Consider the following 26663-nt stretch of genomic DNA (forward strand, 5'->3'; position numbering starts at 1 on the left):
ACCAGGTAGATTCCACACAGCAATATGCAACCGATGAAAAGATAATGCCGCTCGACTGATTCGGAGTGAGACCTCTGCTGTTAAACTGGAGCCGGTCATAAGCACACTGCCCAGGTATGGGAAACTCTCCACATGCACATGCACACACACACACACACACGTAGCGCTGTGAGTGAGGACCTGGCTGGGTGGCTCTGCGTTTAGAGCGCTTGACTCGCAGCCAGAATATCGTGAGTTTAAATCCACATTCAGAGCGACTTCGGTCCTATCACACCTCCACGGTCAATAGAACGTGACCGCATCTTGCAAAATTGCACGGAACGACGCTATCTAAAAATACTGTTCTTATTCTTGCAGCAGTAGCAGTAACAAAACAAGCCCTAACCAAACGCAACTCCCTGCCCCGCTGGCTCCCGCAGCAGACGCGTTCGAATCGTCCTTGGACGGCGACTTCTTCCGCGGCCTGACCTGGGATCTCGGCGGCGAGGCTCTGGCGCGGCAGCCGCCACGGCTGCCGCCGCCGACCCCGCCGCCGAAGGCGGCCGCGGCTCGCGACGACGCGGGGGAGGGGGAGCGGCGAGGTGGCCCGGCTGCTTCGGCGTCGCCGCCGCCGGTCGGCGAGGGCGAGGGCGTGAGCCTGACGGTGGACAACACGCAGCTGGAGTACGGCGTGGCGTACGAGTTCGAGCGCACCGCCGGCATGCGCTGCCACGTGCTCGAGAAGATGTCCGAGCCGCGCGGGATGTTCCTCCTGGCGGCGCAGGTGAGAGGGCGGCGGACGGAACGGGCCGCAAGCATCGTCCGTCGGCGGGCTGTTCGCTGGGGGGGTGGGGGGGGGGGCCCAACGGGGGTGTTCCGGGGGGGGTGTTTGCAGGAATTAAAATGGACGAGCAGAAGTGGGAAGTAGAAGAGCAACAAAAAAACAAAGCCCCCTTTATTTCAAAATGACCCAAACGATGCAAAAAACTAAACTCCAAATACTTTACAGCCACAAAATAAAGAAGCCAAATCTGATTTTTTTTGTACACTTTAATGCCTACGTATTAAACATGTTTTTGCCTATAAACGTTGCTATCTGAGTAAGCTCAAATGTTAAAGCAGCAGGACTCACAGTCAAACAACAATAGTGAGCCTACGTATAATCCAGGCTTCATTGATCCAATAATCATCATCATCATCAGCAGCAGCATAATTGACAGCATCATCGCAATACGGTTGATGGATAAGCATCTGTGTTACCTTGGAATTTCACCTTTGGCCTGAGTGACATTTGTGCACCCCTTCCAAATGCCTTGTAGTGCCGCAGTAAATGAACGTGCGGTGTGCCTTTTCTTATGGGCGGGGATGGAAGTGAACTTCTGACTCGTCAAACCCTGGCGTGGCATCGCCAGCGACGGCGTCACATCTGGTCCGAACCTATCCCGGATGCGGCTGCGCGCTTGAATGCACGCTTGCGTTTCTCGTAATGTAACGATCACTGCGGCCACTCCGTGGTGCTCCTTTGCAAGCCTGCCCATCGTCCCGTAGCCCACCAACCGCTCGCTCTGATTCACTTCCCCCTCCCTTCTCTTCCTCCGCTAACCCTCTGCCCCTCTCACATCTGTCTCTGGAAAAGAGCCAGATGCGTCCTATTTATGGAACGGCACCCGAGTGTGCTGCACGCACGACGCTGTGTGGCTGTGGGTCATTTTGTTTCACTTAGTGTTGCTCGGTTCTGTTTTTTAAAAAAAAATGTTTGCGAACGGCTGGCCTGCGCGGTATGTAGAGAGAGGGCACTCAGCGCTTTGATTTTCCCGCGTTCCGCGACTCCGAGTTATGCGCAGTGCCTAAAAACACACTGGTTCGGCACTGGCACGTCTGTTCATGACGGCGATGATACAGAGAGGAGGCGAACGGAGTTAAGTACTGGTTTACTCTTGCAAGCGTTGCCGTGGGATCACTTCACGTAAACGTGATGTGCGTGTTCCTCGTGCTAATCTCGATACTAAGCAAGGGATTGGCTGAAGCCAATCATCGCCACGCTCCCCTCTGGGCAAGAAGCCGTGAGGTTTTCTACGCCCAGGCTTGTTTTTGAGTGATTAAAGAAGAAAGAAAATTCTGAAATTTCACCTTTAAATTGTCAAATACATAGTAACTATTTAAATGTTAACTACTATGTTTTTTATTTACCAAGTAAGGCCCACTGAACTATTTATTTGGCCACAAATAATAGCTCAACAAAGTGGCTTATCATGGGGAAATTAAGAGCAGCCAAACACCCTAAATGAACAATGATTCTAAGGGTGGACGGGAAACCCGGAGGACCCGGAGAAAAAGCCACGTGACCACGGTGGGAGAGGAACACGCAAACTCCAAATATACGGGTACCGTCAGGGTTGTGGATCGAACCCACGACCTCCTGAATACCACGCGAGAGAGTTAACATCTCGCCACTGTGACACCACCGTGGCCAAACTGATCTTTGACCAACTTAATTAGGGGGTGGGGAGGGTCACCGCTTGAATGTCGTGAGCCTCCACGAACCAGAGACCGTAATTGCTGACGTTGGAGGTCAGACGTTCACCGTACCAGCTGCTGCACGAATTGTGAGAAGGAGGAAGGGGTGGGTGGGTGGGTGGGGGAGTGATGGCGAGGTGTGACGGCACCCTTAGCATTGGCCACGATGAACTCTTTAAACGTGAACTTGAGTGGTTCCCCCTGTCCAGCCTGAGGAGCTGCGTTTGAATGGCGGTTATCACGTTGCAGTCACTGTTGATTAGCGGAAGTGTAGACCCCCCCCCCCCCCCCCCATTTCTGTATAATCCCCACTGCGTCCCAGACAAACGTGTTTAGCTGGTGGGCCAATGTAACTCTGATAGATTTTAAATTGATTCCTACTCGCGAGACGTGCGTTGCCATTGCTGCATGTGAGGCTGGGCTCACGCCTGAGCGATCAGTAGCACAGACAAATTTTCCTCGGAATCTTGCAACGTAATCATCGCCTGCAGCGACTTTGTCCGCATCTCGGGCGAGTGGTTACGTGACAAGGAAATTAAACGGCGTATTCTGCTTGGACATTCACACACAAGCGATTCAGTTGCACGCATTCTGGTCACTCAGGTTCGGAACTGCCAGTGGAACGTATTATTTCCAGTTGTTATGTGTTGTACAAAATGGGTTCTCGTAAACTCTGCAGCCACCTCAGGCTGCTACATTAACCACAGTGGCAAAAAAAATTGAATGGATTCTTGAAATGAGCCACAACCCCTGATTGTGACAATTCATTCTATTATTACAGGCTTAGTAGATGCGTACAATCTACGGTGGCGAGATGTTAACTACCTCGCCAGGTGTACAGGAGGTCGTGTGTGCGATCCCGATCCTGACGCCTGTATATTTGGAGTTTGCATATTCTCCCCGTGGCAGCATGGATTTTTCTCCAGGTCTCTTCCGGTTTTCCCCTCCACATTTATAATCAAAATGCATTTTAGAGTACTTGGCTGCTATAAATTTCCACTCACCACTGATGTTGTTAGCTGTGGCCAAGTTGAGGTCGTCAGGTTCACGGTGCGGTGTTTATCTATGGGTCAATGCCGGTCCATGAGGGAGTTGCCCGTGACAAAGTAGAGATCATCTCATCCAGATAATTGGACGCTGAAAAAAAATATTTCCAGCTTAGCCCGGCAGCTCTGAGACCACGGCAGCATGTGGCCAGAACGTTACCCTAACTCGCCGTGTAATTTTTTTGCACGTCTGGGAAGTTGAAAGATCTGGAGCGGTGGCCCGCTTGGCTTCTCGCTTGATGGCAGCGGCGGAAGGTGGCAAATTCTGGCGCGTCTCTTTCGCGCGCGCGCGCCCTTTAAACAAAACATAAAAAAACCCGTCGCGAGTGACCGTTGCCAGGTCGTTTCATATCCGACCACGACCCCCACACGCGCGCGCCGTGAGCTTCGCCAGCAAAGACCCCCGCAGCTTTGTCAGCTTGTCATCGCCGCCAGCGGGAAAGAACGGCAGAGTTGGGGGGGGGGGGGGGTGACGCGGGTGAGTGTGACACGGCCATCGTGCGAGGGCAGCAAGAGCCTCTTGGGGTGGGCGGGGGGAGGGGTTTAGTCAAACCATCTGCCCCAGTGTTGTCGTGCCCCAATGCCAATGTCTCGGTGGTGCAGCAGCCACCTCGGCTGCTTTGTTAGTATCTCCCTCCCCCCCCCCTCCTCCGCCTTCTGGCCGCACTCCAGTGAAAGGTGATGAAATCTCCTGGGTAGCCTGTGCAAGGTTAAGTTTATTTGTTTAACCAGGTGAGAGCTCACGAGACCCGCCGTGTATCATCATTTGCGAGAGTGACCCAGGTCACCAAAGCTGACAAAAGCGAAACAAATAAAATAGAGCCAAACGAAGCAAAGACATCTGCGTCAACATGAAGACATGGAAAACATTGCGCAGAGTGCAAATAAATGTTAAATTAATAATACATTCCTTGGACCGCAAGTCGATTCGTGCAGATTATTTTTAGACTGATCGTGGTGCAATTGCGATGAAGCTGTAGACAAATTATACAGATATAGGGTGGCTATCGTACAGATATCTCAATGGACAAGGGTATGTGTCAAATGCAAATTGTATTTAGTGGTGGCGCTGTGGTGTGAGCACTTCACTACAAACTCGGTGGTTTGATTTCGATTGCCAGTCACCACTAACATCAGTGCCAGACCTGATGGTCCACTCAGCCTTAAATGAGTGGTATGTAAACATGAGGGGAGATGGGGTGTGTCGCTGGCCAAACCCCGCTGCTTAATAGGCGCTCGCTAACATAATTCGCCACGTCATTTTTTCTTGTTGTCTGTGGAATGTGTTTTGGTTTAGGTCCCAGTGATCCAGCTGTTATACTTTGGCAGTGATAGGCAACGCAGTACATTCAACCCCAGGTCTGGTCTGGACCACCGCTACATGTTTTGCTCAATCTAAAATGAGCAACCCTCGTTATGTCGTGTGTCAATATCAATGCTGGGAGGCTATGGTAGTTCGTGTGCGTGTGGTGATGGACGTACGGTCCCCTCCATGTGTTGTGCTGGCCTCAGTAATAGGAGCTCACGACCAAAACGTGCCCAAAACTGTCGACATGGCCCAACAATGGGATCTCTGCCGACGTGTGGGTTGTGTGCATGCACTGATGAGAGCCAGTTCTATTTTTTGCGACGTTGCATGAACACACCTCCCGCTTTAAAAAAAAAAAATAACCAAAGAGTACACATAATTGGCATCCGTACCTCCGTCTGCGACACACTCTCCAATGTCATATTTTTCAGTCAAGTGCCGTCCTCCGAAGAAAAACAGATGAGAAAAACACCCCGTTCAAAAAAGTGGTACGGTCCGTGGCTAATTTAAAACACGTGCGTGTCCTCGCAAGGGCTCCTAATGGACACACAGGTGTAGGCGGTGTTTACCGACCGTTTCAAGTTACACAAGGAGGAGGGAGGTTTTTTTTTATTGCCATTTCACTTTTTGGAACTCCCAACCCCATGCATGGCCTGTGACACTGTCCAACACAGCACGCTACGATTATCGGGTGCTGTGAGGTGATGCCTCAAACGCGGAGACCAAAGGCTCCACCTGTTCGGGTTTTTGGAGGCCGCCTGCTGTGCTTGTGAAATGTGTATTTATGTACCGGCTGGGTTTTAGGAATTTGGTGGTGCCTGTCCAGAAATAATGAATATGCAAGCAGCTTGAGTATTGCAAACACAGTCGGTACCCTTTTGGGTCGTGTCCACGCGTCTGATGCTTTTGGCATTCAAAAACATCACCCCTGCGTGAGCTGATGTGGCGGTTGGGTGATGTCGCATGCCTAGAATGGTGAGGGGCAGAGTTCGTTTGAGAGGCCACGCACTTATCGAAAACGTTATCTGTGGCAATGAAAGAAGAACACATTAATGTTCGGCTTACGGCTCGGCTCGGGGGCAGTGATGTTTCACTGTCACCGTCAAAGGGTGGTGCCCCTCCTGATTACCAGCTACTGGCAGCAACTTGAACACTGCATGGATAAACAGTTTTCAGCAGCAGTTGCGATGGCCATGGCAAGCGAATCATGGTTAAATTTACCTTTTAAAAGGGCCGCTGTGTGCAGTTGTGCGTGCGTGTGTGTGTCTACGCGTGGCGTAACGGACGCGGCGACCCGAGTTCGATTCCCGCTCACGGCCAACACCAGTGGCGATTATCTGAACCGGTCCTGGGCCTCCCCTTAGGTCGACTCGGCCTCAAGTGAGTACCTGTAAACATCGCTGCAAGGGAGACAAAAAGGCGGCCGGGCGTGGTGCTGCCCACCCGCCCCCTCGTGTGCCACGCCGGCCTTCATAGGTGTCGCTCGCTAGCAGCACTTGCCCCAACAGCCTGTGAAGGCCACACGGGGGATCTTTGTCTGACGTACGCTTGGCCGCCCCCGCAGGTGCTTGAGATGCTGAGCGCGGAGGATGAGCGCCTCGCGGGGGAGACGTCCGTCGCGCCCGCACCGCCCGGCCGTCCCCGCGACTCCGCCACCACGAACGCCGCCCCCTCCTCCTCCTCCTCCTCCACGCCGTCCGGCGAGACGAGCGTGAACCGGGCCGGCTCGGATGGCCGCGATGGCGAGAGCAGCGAGGCCGTGTGCGACGGGACGGCCGTGGCAGCGGCCGGCGAGGGCGCCGCGCGTCTGCGCGACAGCACCACGCAGCAGCTGAACAAGCGCATCGTGGCCTACAAGAAGGTGATTGTGAACGGTCGACCCGCGCAGGCCTTCGCGGGTTACGCCGTGGACAGCGTGGAGCGTCTAGCGGCTTGCGCGCTGCGACACGAACCGCGGTGACCTGAGTTTGATTGCCGCACTCACGGGCCAAAATCGGGGATGAATAGCTCGGCCGGTTCTGGGCCTCCTCACTGCTACCTGGGCCTTAATGGAGTAGGGGAGCCACGGTGGTGTGAGATGTTAACTCGCCACCGTGGCTGGTATGCAGGAGGTCGTCGGTTCGACCCCGACCCTGACGCCTGCTGTTTATTCGGAGTTTGTGTGTCTCTCTCTCTCTCTCCGTGGTGGCGTGGATTTTTCTCTGGGTCCTCCGTTTTTCCTCTCCACATTTAGAAACATGTGTTCAGAGTATTTGGCTGCTATAAATTTACACATGATAAGCCACTTAATTGCCAGCCGTGCTATTCAGAGGTGCGGTGGAAGGACAGCAAACTAATTACAAAGAGCAGTCCTGAAGAAATGAGTTTTAAATCTAGATTTAAAAGTGCATAGCCCCATTGGCATCCTAATACCAGAAGGGAGAGCGTTCCAGATGGCCCCAGAACCCATTTGAAAGCGTGCGATGCGGTGGCTGTCTCTGTTCGATGGCCAGCCAAAAGCCGCTGCTAGGTCTTGGTGGTTCTCCTGTCACCATAACTACACCACGACTTGTGATAATCCTGCTCTTTATATCGATCACTATCATCCTGTGTACAATGTGTATAATGTTGTAAAGCGCCTTTTGATTAAGGCACTTTATTAATCTACATAACACAACATACGGTCTTAGCCCAGCGAATAATGGCCACAAAACAAATGCGTGTTGCGATTACTTTCTCTTAGCTTGGCTTTGTCCAGAATCAATCAGAATATTTACTTATTACTGGAGGAATCTGATTAGCTGCAAAGCCCTTCTCCACAGATGTCCGGTAGGGGCGGGTAAGAACGTTACGACCAGCTCCGCGGGGTAACATTTACCGTGTGGTAGGGGGGGACCCGTCACAGAGCATGAATGTTGGCCATGTAGTAGTGTTAGATCAGAGAGGAGGAGGTTGTGTGCGGTTCATCTTCAAGGGGGCCCATTCTCTCACATGGAGTGATGCTCAGACACAGATACAAGTGCAGTAGAGCAATTTGAAGATGAAAGCATGTCATTGAGAGCAGTCCTCAGGAAAAGTCTTCACCACGATTATCACCATTTGACAACGTTGCCTTCTAAACTATGAATTCAAAGGCAACTGACACGGTGGTTAATTTACTACGCTGTAGGCCCACTGCCCAGAGTTTGATGCCTCCCACCCCCCCCCCCCCCGCCACCCTTCACCAACCCGCAACTGTGACCAGCGTGGTGAAGTATGGCGAAGTAATCCACGCAACCGACACGGTGTAGGATACGGCATTCGCATTTTGGATAGTCGCGGTCATGAACCGGAGGAAATTCAGAGAAAATATGGACATTTGACCTTAAACCACATTTTTCAATGCGATGTCTCCAGTTAGTGAAACATTTAAAAAGCTAATATTCGGCTGCAAGCAAAACCAGTGTTTTAATGCGCGCGCGCGTGTGTGCTTACAAATGTTTATACATACACGTGCATATGACACATGCCGGAGCTGTTGAAAATAGGCCAGCCCCCCCCCTCCCTCCCCAGCATTACGACTCTTAAGAAATGGATGTTGTCAAAGCGACGGACCCCGGGTCCCACACGTGTGGTAATATGTAGGCTGGGAGCGTACTTCTCTATTGCGGAAGAAGTGGTTGCCGGGCTGGAAGCTGTGATGCTTCAAGGCCTCCCTCTAAGGATGTCAGTAGCGCTGTCGGCTGACTCAATTACAGTTGTTGACCAAATACGGGCGGCTGTGTCTGTCTGTCTGCGTCCGTCCGTCCGCCTGCCGACAAATTCATGGATTACGTAGAAGCGGGGATTTAATGAAATAACATTTCAGGCCGGTGGTTTGTTTGGGTTTGTGGCCCGCAACATATTTCGGCATCCGGCAACGCTCCACTATCCATTGCGACCTCTCACTACGTGCCGTGTGATATTAGTCACGTGCCTATTGGAGTCCACCGCCGAAATGGAAACTATTCGGTGAAACAAATTGAGCCCTGAATAGAAGAGGCCTGTCGTGGTGAAATTATTGAATGATTAACATGGATCCTTACACTTATAGTGTATGAAAACTCAGTACATTCGTCAATAACAATGGCTTGAAAAGGAAAAAAAGAGAGTAAATTTTCCTTCTTCACGGCACACAGAGAAGCCAGAGAGGAAGTCGTGTATGTTATGATACATGCATCGCATCTTGGATGTGAAAATAGATTTGCGGTGTATGCAAATTACATGGAATTTTGCACGCTAATGTTGCATTTAAGCTCGTGGAGTGAACTGAACTCTATAAATAGGAAACATGCGAACCACTATGAATGGGATCGTAAAAACAAGACATGTAGAATCTATTATTGGCTTGAATCGTGGCCTTTAAATATATCTTCAATTGCTACTTGCGTCACAGTAACAAACAATTTACATTACTTGTCGGTCCACTGCTGAATGATGGCCTTCCCTGCGCCATGTCGGTCACGGGGGGTTGTGCGACCGTACTTCACCACGCTGGTCAGTGTGGGTTGGCTTATGTGGGCGGAGATGCTTGGGCGACTGTGATGTTAGCCCTGGTCAGGAACACAACGCTGACAGGCCAGGTTCCCAGTGCAATTCATTAACGCAACCAATGAACACTGGTGGTTGGAGTGCTCAATACAACATCGGATTGTTATTATTTTCATTACCGGTTGGGGCTTTACTTTGTTGCATCTATGTGTCTTGAACTTCTTTCGCACCGTACGTAGCCAACCGTGCAAATCGGAGGTGCGGGGGAAGGACAACAAACTAAAACGCAAAAAGCAGCTCTAAAGAAACAAGTTTTCAGTCTAGATTTTAAAAAGCGCGATGCAGTGAGCGTCTTTCTTCGGTGAGTAGCCAAAACCTGCTGCGAGGATGACCGGAGTTTGCTTGATGGTTTATGCTTCTTGATGAGATCAGCAAGGTATTGTGGTTCATTTGTGGCAAGTACTTCGTGTGCAATGAGTGTACTTGTTCAGCAACCGGAAGCCAATGGAGCTTGGGGAGCACCAGACGGGACATGGTCGGATCTTGCAGTACCTGTCACGAAACGTGCCAAATCATTTTCTACACGGTCGATTAAAATTGGTACGACTTTGTGTGTAGTCAATTGTGATTATTATATACAGGTACTACACTCTGCCTTGGGACACACGGGGTTTCTACCGCGAGCTCAGGACTACGAGTGGAGGAGAGCGAAGCTCCCATTGCTTGTTTTTAGAAAGTAATCGTAATTGGCCTATCCACTGCTGTATGAAGGCCTCTGCACGCAACGCCACAATCCGCGTCACACCTGTGTGCGAGCCAATCGCTTTCACTCTGCCTCCATGGTGGTTGACCCCCTTTGCGTGCGCTCTCGCTCCTCTGCATTGCCACTCGGTTAGCGAGGAGCGCTGTCACTGTGGTTAGAGAGTGCTCTATGGAAAACCGTGAGGTCACCAGTTCGAATTTGTCACCAGTCTTGTTCCACCGGGCCATCTTTCCCTTGTAACGATTGCCATACTTGCCTACCCAAGTCACGCTGACTTTCTCTTCACCGGTCAATGTGACTCCTCCGTTTTGTGTTTGCTTGAGAAGGTAAGCGTGTTTTTCTTTTTTTTTTAGACAACCGAAACTTAGTGAGGCTTTAAAAAGATGCAGACTGAGAGCGTGAACAACCAAAAAAATGGGGCAAGGACAAAAGTCTTTAAATGGATTTGAGCTGGATAGGAATTGCTGAGGGGTTTGGGGAATACGAGGCTGGCTGTGTGTGTGTGTGCGCGTGCTCGAGGCTCTTAGAGGTTTCCAGTCTGTTGCCTGGCGTGTGATTCTGCTCTCAAAACGTCTCCCACGAATGTATAAAAAAAACTACTACTACTGCCTTCCACCGCTGCTTGGCTTTCCCTCGTCTTGCGTCTGTCCTGAGATGCACTTGAGGTGCCTTTTTTTTAAAAGAAGACTTTGTTCCCCATTGATTGTCGTTCCCAATAAAATAGATCATTTTGTGGCAGATTTAATATTAAAACGGAGTTTCTGCTATGTTTTGGTACTTTATACCTTATTCAATTCTCCCCCCGTAGTTTAAAGCAGACGTTGGGGTTGTCTCTTATAACGTGATAGGTGTAGGGGGGGGAGCTACGGACCTGGCGACCCAAGTTCGATTCCCGCTTACGGTAAAAACCAGCGATGATTTTCTGATTCTAGTCCTGGGCCTCCCCTAGATTTACTCAGCCTCAGATGAGGATGCGGGAGACAAAGGCGGCAGGGCGTGGTGCTGGCCATCACCCACCCTCCTTCTGTGGCCGTACCGGGCTTCATAGGTGCTTCATTAGAGCACTTGCCCCAACAATCTGTTAAGGCTATATAGAGGGGGGTGGGGCTCTTTGTGTGTGAAAACATTTGTAGAACTTTATTGGAACGGGGCACAAGTTTTGGATGCGTTTTACTTTTCGTGGGCGTATCATAATCCAGAGGTTATGGTCAAATACACAGGAGCGGTGTGACAATTCAACTCGCAAACTCTGTAATAATTGCACACATTTAACAATGCGGTGAACGCAGTGGTCACTGTTGGCTGCTGGTGTCGCAGGGTACAATGAGAGTTGAAAATAATTTATTCGCACGTCGATTTTTGACTGTCCGAATTCGATGGCCTGAACTTGAGAGAATAGGAATGGATATCGTTTTGCCTCCAGCTATGATTTCGCCGAGGCAAATTGTGTGTGGAATTGTGACCACACCCCTCTTGTGTGACGTACCACTATAATGAGCCAAGAACGTCTGTGTGTCCTGCGCGTGACGTCACTCCACGTCGGCCAGCCCCCCTCATTAATAATCATGAGCAGGTGACGTCACTCCGCATCGAACAGCCCCCCTCATTAATAATCATGAAGAGGCGACGTCTTCCAAATGGACACCCCCCCTCCCATTAAAAATAATTAGCGGCTGACGTCACTCCATATGGGGGGGGGCGAGGCGCCTCCTTACCCCCTCCTCATCGTCAACTTACAGCCCTCACTACAAAGGCAGAACCCCTCACGTCACGCGATCTCCGTGACGCTATTGTAAAAGGACGTCGTGATGAACAAGGGATTATAACATTTCAATGAAATAAGTCTGTGTCACCGCGGCCTTACAAATTGCACACGAATGGATGGGCAAAAGGCTAGTTCATATATAAGGCGCAATGTTTTCGTCTGTCAGGTGAAACGGTAGCCATGATAGAAACATCGTACGCGCACGGAAATCACACGGCGCGTTGTTAAAAAAAGAACGTCTTACATTTTTCAGGCCTCCAGCAGGTTCAAATGAAAAATCGCTTGCCAATGGCAACAACGTTTATGTGTTCCCTGCGCTTGTTTTTGCCCAGATTTTTCATTCAACCGTAGCCAGTAACAATGAATGCTTTAAAACGTCGCGAGTATTACACCCACGTTTTTGGATGGAGGCTCCTTTCGGGAAATGCGCCTCTGTGTGTGTGCGTGCTACACTTACGGTAGTGCGGAGCGGTAGTGCGGCGGGTTAGCGTGCTGCACTACGATCACGGCGACCCAGGTTCGATTCCTGCTCACGGTCAACACCCAGTGACGATTATCTGAACCGGTCCTGGGCCTCCCCTAGGTCGACTCGGCCTCAAATGAGTACCTGCTGCGGTGTGTAGTAAACATCGTCACTGGGGGAGATCAAGGCGGTCGGGCGTGGTGCTGGCCACCCACCCCCTGGGCCGGCCTTTGTAGGTGCTCGCTAACAGAGTTTGCCTCAACAGCCTGTTACAGGCTATACGGGAGGGAGGGGGCATCTTTGTGTTTGTTACACTTTACGGAGGGCATTCTGCTGGGGCTGAGAGCAAGAGGCATGTTGAAAACGTGGCAGTTTGCATGAACGCATGGACAATTCGCTAATTTCCAGTCGGTAATTTCATGGTCTCTCAGTGAGGGGAAAATGTGACCAATGACCAACAGACTGTGACAAAAATAAGACGGTGTTTGAATTTCCCTGCAGATTTTTTGTTTTTGTTTCCCTTGAAAGTTTACGCTCAATCCCAACTTCCTTTTTTTCTCACAACGGGGGCGTCGATGTGATTTTAGCAATTGAAAACTCAAACTCTATATATATACAGTTACATCGATCAATTATTGTAATTGGTCAATTATAAAATTGTAAGTGCTCAGTTCTACTCGCGTATGGTTTAAGTGTATAAAATGAAATGCCTCTTTCTATTTGCGGTCACATTTTCCGCAACTTCCATTACCCGAAACCCAAACCAACTTGAGTAAAATCTATTATCCGTGAATCATTATTCAAATAGGTATTTCACCTAATTAGAAGTGCCCAAGAAGTGATGGCAAATTCATTGGGATATTCGCGTTTATCCGTGATTAAGAGGGATAATTTGGGTGTGGTCGGAAAAAAATGTATCCTCTTATCATTGTCTAACCGTGGATATCAGGGCTAATGTTTATGGATAGGCACAGATAGTAGAATCCACCCGCCATGCCCACATTTAACGCCCCTCCATGGCGACGCAGATAAGGGACCTTTCACTGTGCATTCGTTCCTTTGAGATTTGTATTCTTTACATGCGGTGTGTATAGTACGGCCAAGTGGTGCTCCAGTTAGTGCTCAGCATTTGAAATGTTGTCGGTTCAAATCCCAGTTGAGGTTTGACTCGGCCCATCATCGTTTCCAGAAAATAAAATGGGTACCACTAAGTCAGTATTGTTCATTGGGGTTGCCATGATAAATATGTGTCTCTGGTTGAGATGAGCAGGGAGATACTTAAATTGATCTAAACTCGTATCAACTTAAATCGATGTTGCATGTTTTGCAGCAAGTATTTATTCCCCCCCCCCCCCCAGACGTAGCAATGTTGCCACACGCGCGCACACATTTTGACATCATACATTTCAGCCCGTGACCTCAAATTGTGAAGAGCAAGCCCCCTGTCAATAAATAATGACATCAGTTTTACATAATAGCTGCATTTTTGAAGGCAACGAGAAAAAAAAACTCAAAAGATTTATTTTGTTAACGATTATTTATTTCTGCCCGATACGCTGTGTGTGCATCAGCGGGTGTTTTTTTTTTTGGCCCACTGGTTTAAAGTTCGGGCAGTAAATCATAGCGTTGTATTTCTAGTAGCATCTCTCTTCCATAAATGTTTAAATTCCTCATCTAGTTTTTTTTTTCAATGGCTGTTTATTCCTCTAACAAATATATTCCCATCATGGTGTTGCCTGAGCCAGCTGTGGAAACAAATGAATGGAATGCTTTGCTCTGAGAGGCACAGAGACCCCCACTTACGTGTTCCACTTTCTCCGTAAGCCACCGTAATCCATGAATGCCTCCAGAAAGGGCAGCCTTTCTTTTTTTATTTAAATTATTTCAAATCAGGCAGTCCCCGGGTTACGGAGGGGTTAGGTTCCCGCGAACGATCCGTAACCCGAATTTGCCGTAATGTCGGAAACTGAACAATTTTCCAGAACAGAAAGCTTCAAAAGGCGTGAGGTGGCCCGGGCCTGCCTCACGCCTCGCGCTGCGGTATTCATCCGCAACCTCACCACGCTGCACTACTTTTGCTCATGTAACTAACGCACACAATTCTGCATATTTACATTTCTGTAAGGTCGGATTTCCGTAAGTCGGTTGTTCTGCAACCCGGGGACTTACTGTATTATATTTACATCTATCACTCTTTAAGTAACGATAGTTATTTTCCCATTAAAACCTCACCCTAGTTTCGACATTCTTGTTAAGCAACATCCTGCTTTCGGATACTTGGCCAGTTTTGTGTGGTAATGGGCTCAACAGAGTACCCGGCGAACAACAGAATCGGAATCGGAATCTTTATTTATCCTGTAGAAATCCGATGAGCTATGATGATCCGTAGAGGCAGGTCAGAAAGTTACACCAAACTATAAAAAAGATCAGAGTGCAAAGTATCAAAGGGTAAGCAAATGACTGAAAAGAAATAAATAAATAGAAATACATGCGCACATAAATGTGAGCTAAAATTGCATAAGTACATACATTTCGAAGCTTGAGAAAGGCAGCAAAACAGCAAAAACAACCCATGTATTTCTGGAGAACGTGCACTTTTAAATCTAGATTGTAAACTAATTTCTTTCAAACTGATATTTGCATTTAGCTTGTTGTCCTTCATCCGCACCTCTGCTAAGCACGGTTGGCTACGTACGGTGCGATAGAAACTTAACATTTTATTAGACCTCAGAGGGATGATGAGCTGAGTTAAATCCCAACCAGAATGTGAACTCGTAACCTTCCGATTGCGTGCTGCTAAGCCACTTCACCAAACATAAGAGGAACATTGAACTTGAACCTTTCCTAACGAAATTAAACTTTCTATTTTACCAGGGAAGGCCCCACTGAAATGTAGCTCTTTTTTCAGAAGCGACCTTGACTACAAATGATAGCTCAACGAAGTGGGCTTTTCACGTTGAAATGTATCGCAGCCAAATACTCTGAACCCACGTTTATAAATGTGGAGGGGAAGAACCGGAGGGAACCGGAGAAAATTCCACGCGACTACGGCGAGAGGCATGCAAACTCCAAGTATACAGGCGGCAGGGTCGGGATCGAACCCACAACCTCCTTTTACAAACAGGTGAGGTCATTGACATCTCGCCGCAGCGGCGCTTGAGGGTGGCTACTCCTGCCCGCAACATCTGGCCGCAGCGCTCACCTGTGGCGGCCCCCGACGGATTTTTATTCTGCGCGTGCGTGCTCATGCGTGTGTGTGCGCGTGCGCGTGCCGCAGTTCGCCCGCACGCTGCGCAACAAAGCCTGGCCCACGTTCAAGCAGGCCAAGCCGCGGACGCCCAGCCTCCACGGGAGCGACTTCTGCCCCACCAACTGCCACCTGAACGTGCTGGAGGTGTCGTACCCGCGCGACTCCACCGTGCTCGGCTCCTCGCTCGGGGTGCGAACGGAACGGCCAAAGAGCCGCATCGACCCCGACGCCCTCGCGGCCGCCTCTGCCCACCTGAGCGGGGAGGGCGGGGAGCAAGGTATTTGCGTGCGCCACTTTTATTTTTTTCCTTTACAAGCAGCGTTTACGTACGTGTAAAAATAAAAAAAACAAAAATTGTATACGTACAACGGCTTTGTTCGTGAAAACTGCGTTTGACAATGGATGCACAACCCCGCAACACATTGGAGGCAACATATAGCGTAAGATATGTGTTGCCTCTATCTACGTGGCTTTACCGAAAGAACCAAAAGAGTAATGTCGTAAGATGCTTTCAGCCAATTGGCGATGAGCATTTATACATGGGGGAGGAAACCAGAGTGCCCAGTGGAAAACTCACATGTGGTCCCCATGTTCTCCCCGTGCTTTCCCCGTGTTCTCCCCGTGTTCTCCCCGTGTTCTCCCCGTGTTCTCCCCGTGTGGGCTCCGCGTGGTCCCGATATCTCCTCCGTGTCCCAGCGGTCGGGAAGCTCAGCCCCATGGTGTACGTGCAGCACTGCGTGGGTACCATGGGCGCTCCCTGGGGCCACTCTCCCTCTGGAGCCGGGCCCAGCGCCGGGGACGGCCCGGGGCCTGGCGGCGCCGCCACCACCACCACCACCAGCAGCGGCGGCAGCAGCAGCAGCAGCAGGACCCCCCACGGGGCGAGGGATGTGGGCGCTCCCACGAGGGACGCCTGGACGCAACTGCTGGCCAAGATCGAGGGGGTGATGCGCGAGATTCACAGGGGCTCGGCGCAAGTGCAGAGGTGGGGCTTGGTGGCGCGATGGTGGAGGGAGGCGACTGTTGTGGTTTACGCCGCACGGTGTTACGATCCTGCTGAACTGCTTCCATTCTCGGATGTGTGCTGCATTCTTGGTTCTTTCGGCAAAGTCACGCAGATAGAAAATTAAGTACAAAATAAAAGATAATAAAAGAAAAATAATAAATTGAAAGTAAAAAAAGCAAAAAAAACCACGACATTTCGATCGCAACACAAGCGGTCTTCATCAGACGGAGGCTGCTTGTGTTGCAATCGAAACGTCGTGGTTTTTTTTTTGCTTTTGTTATTTTCAATTTATTATTTTAATTTTAATTCTATTAAATTTTATTATCTTTTATTTTATTTTCTATCTACGTGACTTTACCGAAAGAACCAAGAATATGAATTCCTGCAGTCACGAAAGTTTCAAGTCAGGATGTGTATTGGGTTAGAAATTGGTGTTTAAACCTAAGCCTGGGTCTCCACGAGGTGGACCCAGCCTAAAACGGCTTCTCGGTGTGGCGTGATTAACATCGGCTCTAGTAGTCGGAGCGAGACGATGCTTGAGCTCAGATGCATTTTCTGAATACATTTATTCTGAAGAGCCATATGCATATAGAAGAGCCTTGGAGATATCCATTGTCAAGCAAACAGGAATGTGATATTATTCTTGTAATGTCTCAAAAATGTTTTCATCGTAATGTTCAGCCAGCGGAGGATGTTTATCCAAGCTTCTCCACTCTGGTCAATGTGGTCTGGTGATTGATTTCTTGTTTGTTCTAATTTTTGTGTGTTTCGTTTCCCGACCGTGAAATACCTCGTTTTTGTTGGTTGTGCAACGGCGTTGTTGATGCTGCACTCACGCACCACAGACCTCCCGTGTAAAATAGCCAGGCAATTGGCTAACTGGGACCGTCATCCTTGTAACAAGTCAAATAAACTGAACGCTCAAGGGGGAAAACCCACAACCAGTTCCGATAGCAGACGCCGCTGATGTTGGCTGTCGCTGGAAATTGGACGCAGGTGGCCGGGTTGATAGCGCAGTGATCCAACAACCGCTGCACCATTGCTTCAGCCATATTTCGAGATAGCAAGCAGAATGGATAAATTGCTCAACCTAATATGTATTAGCACCAACATTCTCTCTGATTGGATCATGGTAGTTTGCTCAATCGTTGAAAAAGAAATACAGTTTAGTTAATTAGCCCAAGGGTCTAATTCTTTTCTCCTTATTCATTAAACGGGATTGGTTTCAACTTCACCGGGGTTCGTCAGCACCATGAGCGCACCGGGCAAAAGTACCGCCACTGCGTGGCCAGATATTGTGGGCAGGTGTAGCCACCCTCGAGCGCCGCGGTGGCGAAATGTTAACTACCTCGCCTGGTATACAGGAGGTCCTGGGTTTGATCCCGACGCTGACGCCTGTAATAGTTGTAGCTTGCATGTCTCTCTCCCCGTGGTCGTGTGGTCCCTCCAGTTTTCCCCTCCACATTTACAAAACATGCTGTGAGGGTATTTGGCTGCTAAACTTTTGCACGTGATAAGCCAACTCCGATGAGCTATCATTTATAGCCAGGCCACTTCTGAAAAATTAGCTATATCGCTAATTGGGCCTTACTTGGTAAAATAAAAAGAAAACATTGAGTTCAATCGTTTTATGTGGATAAAAATATGAGTGTTAGCGACGGATAACAAACCACCCCAATAAATCTATGGTGTTGCAGGTGTTGCTCTTAAATCAACTAACAATTGCATTTTGCCGTGTATATTTTGAAGCACGGGGTGTTTTGATGTCACTTCATAGCGCTGGCAAACACAGTTGATTTAATCTTGAAGATCGTTCGTTTGTAATCTAATCGGGTAAGAACGCATGACTAGTAGTTGTGTAGACACTAAATGACACAATAGCACACCGACAACTAAGCCAAGGCACCTTGAGATTCGTAAATTTGGGTGTTGTTCGGGCCAGTCAAAGCCATCGATGATTGTGCATGTGCGAGGCTCGCCCTTTTCAGAGAGCCAGAATACTGGACCTTCATGATTTTTAGGGTTCAGTGTTGATGCTGGACAGGCAGAACAGAGCGAGAGTGACAGCCATAGGATTCTCAAGGCTCGATATCAATGTCCGAGGCTCAAGAGCCAGAATAAGGGGGCACCTTTGGGACCCTGGTGACATTTCGTTGTGAACGTAGCCAAGACAGCACGGGCACGCCTGCCCGGTGTGAGAACGCACCTCGCCTCGCGTTTCCCGCTTCCCCCTTTTTGCCGTTCCCGCACGCAGCTTCCTTGCCGTGCTCATGGAGAGCGGCGAGTCCGCCGACGCGGTGGAGAGGACGCGGGAGCGAGGCCTCTCCAACGGCCACGGCGAGAGGGAGCCTCGGCCCTCCGCCAACGGAGACGCGGGCGGCGACGCCGTCGCCAGGGCGACGGCCTCGGCGTCGTGCGCGGAGGTCCCGTGCAACGGGGACGCGGGGCCCGGCAAAGCGGCGGTGGCCGCCGCGGAAGGGGCGGCCACGTGCGGCGGCGGCGGTGAGAGGCGGCACCCGGGGGGGTTGGAGGTGGCCGCCGGCGGAAACGTGGACGGAGGAAAGGGCGACGCGGAGCGGCCGCGCAAGGTCAGCTTCGAGGTGCTCAAGGAGGAGCAGGAGGACTCGGGCCACGACACAGCCACGAGCAACCGCGATTCCTACAGGTGAGGGGTGGGGGGGGGGCGATGGCCCCCCGGCGTGCGGGCCGAGAGACGGAGCGAGGAGTGAGGCTGCCGATATGGACATGCAGATTTGCGACTGGTTATCGACGGGAACCAATGTGTGCGCTTCACATTCGACGATGACAATTTGCGATAATTACGTGTGCAGTTGCTAGGTGTGTGGATCGATGAACGAGTGCACATTCCAAGACTTCACATTAACCATTAAAGAAAGTTGGTGGTGAGCTTGGCGAGAACACATCGCTAGAAGGGGACGACGATGGCTGATGGGTGAGAAATCATGATGGAATGGCAGTCAGAGGAGAGAACATGCCTTAGAGGATGGTCACTGCAGAGATGTAGCAATGAGATCAGGTGGCATGCAGGATTGAGGTGTATTGCAGCATCGCAAGCTCGTGATAGGTGGCAACGGCCATGGGGGGGGGGGGGGGTCTTCATCCAGCATTTGACAGATCATGGCTGATAATGATGGTTGATAATGCTCTGCCACCATGAATAATGCTGACGATTAATTTCAGAGTCTCCCGTCCACTTTGAGAAGTGGAAAATCATTGTTTTATATATATTTTATTATTTTGTTGTTTCCCTTCAACGTGACTTTACCGAAAAAACTAAGAATAAGTGGAAAATCATTAAACATTCGTGGGTTGTTCGACTGCAGGATTACAAGTCCTTAGGGAGAGTTAAGGAAGTTCAGCCAAACGATTGCGACTTATTCCTATGATGATGACGATGATTATGATATTGAGACTGCGATGTCTGCCGACACATTTTGTAAAAGCCTTGGTATAAAAAAGCAGCAATATTTGAAATTAATTGAGGGGTCTTTTGTTGCCTTTGCTGTGCAGCGACTGCCCGAGCCACCGCAACTCCGTGATGTCTCTCACGAGTTACTGCGGCAGTCAGCGATGCTCCTCTCTGCTAAGCGACGATGTCGACTCGGGTGAGCCGCGGCGCGTGTGAACCTGAGACCCTGTCAACCGCACTCACTGAGCTCAATCACCTGGCCTGATCACAGGTGGCTGTTCCTACCTCTTTCACACTCCCCTGTTGTACGTTTCGTGTGTATGTTGAATTTCTTTCGCATCGTGCAAATTGGAGGTGCGGGGGAGAGGAGAACAAACTAAACGCAAAAAGCAGTTCGAAAAAAAAATTAGTTTTCAATCTCGATTTTAAAAGTGCATTGCTCCAGTGGCTTCCTTTTGGTCCTTCACCAATTATCGCTGAATTATACGATCCACCAACCGCTAAGTGGCCCTAATCTCATCAGATATTTGTAGCTAAGTAGGGTAGAGCCTAGATATTGCTTGTACGGGGACCACCATGCACAGAAAGGTGGTTAATGGCTGCGGGGATACAGCAGAGGGCAGTGTAGTAAATCCACTGTTGGACCGTACTTCTATGCTTTCCCATCTACGCACCCCACCGCACCAACCCACTCTGATCAGATCGGTCAAGCGTGGTGATAAACCGACACGACCCGCCACGCTGTTGGTAGGCCCTCATCCAGCGGGGGTTTTAACAAAGGGCCGTCTGTACAAACCTCACCCACATCAGGCCACATTGCAACGGCATCAACTTCTCTGCTGGAATCATGCCTTGATGAGATGTTCATCAGGGAACAATAGCAGATAATGATGATGACAACATCACAAGAATGCCTTTTTTGCGTCTCCTTGATGGATCCTGTCTAACCCAGATGGCAGCATCTGCAATTAATCATATATTTTTTTTCAAAGGAAGCTTGGGTATGTGAAATGCATCCATTTAATGACCGCCCAAACTGGCTAAAAACCCAATTAAATGAAGTGAAAATGCGCACAATGTGTTTTTTGTACACTTATTATTGAATGGGCTGAGACCACCAATGTATTCTACATTTGAGAATGTGGTTTGAGCGTGGGTGGCTGCCTGACTTTGAAGCCCAGGATTTCAGTTGTGCCAGTTCAGTGCCCTTTCAAGGGCTTTATGGGCTCTGTGAGCCTCATGGCCACTTCGGCCCAAGCCATATTTCCTGATACATTTCACCGGGAGTCTGTGTGACGGTGGTCCGCTGGAGAAATATAAACGGCAGATTATCGAGATTTGGCATTCATGCTTTGAACGTTTTCCAGGAGTTGTTATTTGTTTGCATATTTCAAAGTCACGTTATTGAGATTTCTGTGACGTGATTGTGGTGCTGGTTGGCATGTGAAGAGAGATGGCCTCAGATTTATACTTCCCACGCTGATGCCATCATTACCCATTCAGACCTTTCGGAAGCTTTTAAGCGCCACGAATTTGCACGAACGTATGTTAAATATTTTAAGCACATATTTCTCTCGCATTACCACACGTCTTATTATTTATAATGATTTTAAATTTGAACATTTTATCGCATAAAAATCGGTTACTTGCCTATCCGTGTACCTATCATTTTTTTGTATCTGATTAATAATTGTCATAATGCATTTATTTTAAATAGCGTAATTTTACGTGAATTACATCTCAATGCTAAACATCGCAAACCACATTAATGTCAATAATGCTACGAGAACACCACAGAGACACAACATGAACACAATGAAGGGGATGAATAGGTGGTGTGGCAGCTGCTGACATCAGCGAAAGTCCAGAGAATAATGACAATTGTAACCCCGTCAGGAGATTCCTTAAACGCCTTCAAGAATTAAGCAAACATTTCTCAGCAAGAGTTTATAATTATACAAATGATTTACATTGTAAAATAGATCATTAGTCCATCTGTGAGTCAGTCACACGAATTTGGTAATTTTCATCATGCAGAGTCGATTAAGGAATCATCCTGACCGGAAGGAAACAGGGATATTTGTTATTGATAATTCAATATCGATGACTTTATAACCTTTGACCTCCATAAAATAATAATTGTGACCCTGCAAATCCTATTGGGTTTTAGGTTATTCATATAATGCAATTCTATGCAGGATTGTAGTGTCAAGTTTCACCCTCTCCATAGGATAAGCTGATATACTGGCTTGTGTTGCTCAATCCCATTCTGCTTTCTTTCTGTCACCAGGTGAGGAGTCGCCAGACACCCTGAGCCTGGCCATGGACCGACACGAGAGGCTGCAGGGATGCCTGGAGCACCTCTTTGCGCAGGTACGCTGATGATGGGTCTGACGTAAGGGCACACAAGACGATGGAGCGCGATTGAAAATGGGGGATGTGATCGTGCGGTGTTGGTGTCTCTGCGGCGAGTCGCTTTGACCTTTCGAATACAGCTGAAACGTGAGTTTCTGAACCCCCTCTGTGTTATTGGGATAGGTGACCACAATCGTTAAAGGCGACAACGGTGGTCAGGCGATTTGCGCTAAACTGCCCGGGATATTAAACTAAAACGAAACTATTTTTATTTTAACAGGTAAGGCCCACTTATAGCTTTTTCAGAAGTGACCTGCCCACAAATGATAGCTCAACGAAGTGGGCTTATTACGTGGAAATTTAGAGCAATCAAACAGTGTGAACGTATGTTTCTAATGTGGAGAGAGAAACCGGAGGACCTGGAGAAAAATACACACGAAAGTGCAAACTACAAATATCCAGGCGTCAGGGTCGAGATTAAACCCACGACCTGCTGTATACCAGGCGAGGTAGTTAACGTCTCACCACCGCAGCGCCCCCGCTCAGCGGGTATAGCAACCGGCAGCTGGTTGCGAGATCATGGGGTTTCAAATCCTTACCCAGGCTCTGCTCAGCCCTGTCATCTCGTCTCTCATTTTAAACGAGCAGCACTTGTGCTAAGGCACTGCTTGTCATCTTCATCGTCTGGCTCGATGCCATATCAAAACGGACTTTAACCTTCTCTTCTAGCTCAGGACTGACAAATGAGCACCGACAAAGACGATTGACGATAGGGACGTGTAGACTTGCATCAAGCTGGTGAGGGTAATAGAGCAGATTTACGGGCCAATAGCTCACGATCATTGGAATTCTTCTTTCTTATGGCATGCAAGCAACGGTTTTTACAGACGTCATAGCTGCATGTTAAGGTCCTTCATCCAATCCAAGGTGGCAGTAGACGCTGTACAAATTGCAGCGATAACCGCCGGGGTTGTGCATGGATGGCACAACTCGCCGTTGATGCGTTGTTTGATGGTTTTGGCATTACAGTGACTCGCTACAAGCAAGGCCACACGCAGATCCTCCGTGTAGCCTACATAGACCGTTGGGGGCAACCGCTTCAAGCGAGCGCCTTTGTAGACCTACAACTGCACACGAGAGGGGGGTTGTGGAGTCCGCACTACGCTCGGCCACCTTGGTCTCTTGCCGTGCCGAAGTTTGTGCGACGAACCCGGGTACTCATTTGAAGGCCGAGTTCAATTCAGGGTAGGCCCGGGACCGATTCAAAATATAACTCTGCACCAATGTTGACCGCGGCATGGGATTGAACCGAGGCTCGTTTACGTTCGTTGTGCAGCATGCTAACCATCATGCCACCGGCTCCCTACGGACGCACGCACGCACGCACGCGCACTGGCTTGCGTACGCTCGCTTGCACACCTATGTACACACATTCTTCCCAAGATGTTCTTGCAATTTTTTAGTTTCAAGGTCAGGGAAAAGATTAGATGAACATTTCCTTCACCCACCCACGCATGAACCTCAGAGGGACTGCGAAACAAGTATCGTCCTGCTTTTATGCATTTTAAAATATCAGTCATATTTTGAACGGGAGTAGCTCATTAATCAGCGACACGCTCCCTGGCATAGCTATTTGTTGTGTTAGGGCAGGAGGGTCGGAAACCAAAATAATAATAAGAGCCTTTTTTTCTTCCAGAATTCGTTACAGAACTCAACATTTCAAGGGCCCCAATGCGTGTGAATACGCACGTATATACACACATACATACACACATACACAAGACAAATATCCCCCGTATAGCCTGAACAGACTGTTAGGGCAAGTGCTGTTAGCGAGCACCTATGAAGGCCGGATCAGTATACGAGAGGGTGGTTAGCCATCACCACGCCCGGCCGCCTTTGTCTCCCTCGTGGCGATGTTTATACATCGCACCGGGTACTCATTTAAGGCTGAGTCGACCTAGGGGAGGCACAGGACCGGTTCATATAATCGTCACTGGTATTGGCCATGAGCGGGAACCGGGTTCATAGCGCAGCGCACTAAACGCTACACTACCGCTTCCCACTTATATATACACACACGCATGTGCAACAACAAGAACAACCGCCATTCGCCACTAAGTGATGGTGACGTCACCACGGCGCTTGTGCCAGGCTTGGTGCACGTTGAGGCTACCACCTGAAGTGTCGAACGCCCGTTGTCAGGAGGTCACGGGCCAGACCCAACACGTGCCATGGGTCGACTGACTGAGATGACTGGCCGATGCACCACCTGTGCCCCCTACTGTGCCAACTTACATAGATAAAGACAAAGAGCCCGTATAGCCTTAACAGAATGTAGGGGCAAGTGCTGTTAGCGAGCACCTATTAAGGTCGGCACGGCACACACAGAGGTGGGTGGCCAGCACCACGCCCGGCCGCCTTTGTCTCCCTAGTGGCGATGTTTACAGATCACACCAGGCACTCATTTAAGGCTGAGTCGACCTATGGGAGGCCCAGCACCTGTTCAGACAATTGTAACTGGTGTTGGCTGTGAGCGGGAATTGAACCCGGGTCGCCAGGTTCGCAGCGTAGCGCTAACCGCTACACCACCGCCCCCCATACTGTGCTAACTTACATACACACATATATACACGTACATACGGTACATTACATCACTACACATACACATGTACATTACGTCACGAAGCAGTCCGTAAAGAGCCACATGCGTCTCTGGGCGTTCTGCATCTCCAATTAAACTTTTACACCTTTGTGACTTTAGATTTTTCTTGGAAGGCAATGTCCTTGTTGTTTTCAGCTTTACGTGCTGCTATTTTATTTTCCAACTTTTGCCCCCCCCCCGCCACTTCTTCCTGAGAGTCCTTTGTTGGTGGCTCGACTATTGGAAGGAGTGCAGCGACAAATCAGAGCTGCACATTTTTACGCGCCGTGCAAAGACACACTGCACCCAATATGCTCACTAACCAACTAACTTAATTCGGTATACCTGTAAAGATGCACAGATTCATCGATTAAGTGAGATTCTAATGCTCATGATCATTGCTCTGAGTTGTGTGTGACATTAAAAAAATGGTTTATTTTGCCAAAGTGATTTCTTGCTCAAGTTTGCAATTGAGGTGGTGTTCATCCCTTGTTCTCACAGACCTGAGCCAGTCGTGGAAATTCCACATTCCTGTGTCAAGGGCCGAGTCTTACATGAGGACAGCCCACTGTTGATTTCTCGGCAAATTAGTACACTATTTTATTCACCCTTCGAGGGATGATGGGCTGAGTCCAACGCCCAAGCAGGATTTTTAGCTTGCAACCTTCCAATTGCGAGCCGTGAGCTCCCACGCCAAGCCACCTGGCCGGACAAACATTTGTGTGCGGTGTATATGTTTAGTTCATATGACCCCTGAATCCACTCTGGGTGCTACATTAACCACTTATGTGAATGATTCTTGAATCAAATTGCCACCCAGAATCGTTAAAATTAATCAAATCGCACGGGGGAGAATTGTTACACACCTGAGATCAAGCTTCTGAAATGGCAATTGTAATTACCAATCGCCAAGTTCTGCTGTTATGCACAGTGTTGGTATCTAAGCAATGCTGCATCTGCTTTAACATACGTAAAAATATTATCAGAAAATGTTCTTGACTGATAAAATAGTTTCAAGTCTGAGGAGGAATGCATCATCGCCTTCCTTCCTCGTCTTAATTGTTATTTTATTTTTAATTATAAAATAACGCTGGGCTCTATTTCTCATGATAAAATCGTAGCGAAGGGAGATGCTGTTTTATGAACGCGTATAATCGCTCACGAACAACAACAACAACGTTATCATCAAAGTATCGCCAACACATGCTTTTGCTTTGGGCAGATCGTGAACAATCTAGAGCAATGGCTAAGGTGCCGCGTAGTTGCATGCACCGTTAAACTGAATGTGGTCATCCAGAACAGAGACCGTTCAACGACGCGACGCCCGACCCACAAATACGAAGGAGACATCGCAGCGATGCACTTGGCCACTCCTGAGACGCTTATCTGGCCTGACCTCCTGAATGTGAAACGGCAGCTGTTGCTCCGCATCTGCATCGGCCATACGAAAGAAGACGATTCAATGCGTTGCACTGAGATCCATCGATTGCACAAGTGTCGTCCACTAAAAGGAGCTGGAGGGAGTCCCCCCCCCCCGCCCCCCCCCCCACAAGGGATATTTGGCCTCCTCTTCAACACTTGCCAGACAAATCGGAATCAAAAGAACGAGTGAAGTCACGCAGAAGGGAAATAATAATGTAATAAAAAT

The 26663-nt window shown here is 49.1% G+C and overlaps 1 protein-coding gene across 3 annotated transcripts in view; it reads left to right on the forward strand.

Moving 5' to 3' along the window:
* The window catches only part of LOC116945250 (phosphatidylinositol 3,4,5-trisphosphate-dependent Rac exchanger 2 protein-like), a 192920-nt gene that overhangs the window by 115449 nt on the left and 50808 nt on the right, over positions 1–26663 (forward strand). For 2 of the 3 annotated variants that reach the window (XM_032959592.2, XM_032959594.2), the window contains exons 23-29: positions 420–763; positions 6416–6712; positions 15608–15857; positions 16277–16565; positions 18841–19251; positions 20118–20212; positions 22307–22389. In XM_032959592.2, coding sequence (XP_032815483.2) covers positions 420–763; positions 6416–6712; positions 15608–15857; positions 16277–16565; positions 18841–19251; positions 20118–20212; positions 22307–22389 — 1769 coding nt within the window. The remainder of the gene's footprint in view (positions 1–419; positions 764–6415; positions 6713–15607; positions 15858–16276; positions 16566–18840; positions 19252–20117; positions 20213–22306; positions 22390–26663) is intronic. The other variant, XM_032959593.2, reaches the window with a different exon arrangement.

Source organism: Petromyzon marinus, chromosome 23, assembly GCF_048934315.1.
Source record: "Petromyzon marinus isolate PM22_M1 ecotype Great Lakes invasive population chromosome 23, UKy_Petmar_22M1.pri1.0, whole genome shotgun sequence".
In the NCBI taxonomy this organism is placed as follows: Eukaryota; Metazoa; Chordata; class Hyperoartia; order Petromyzontiformes; family Petromyzontidae; genus Petromyzon; species Petromyzon marinus.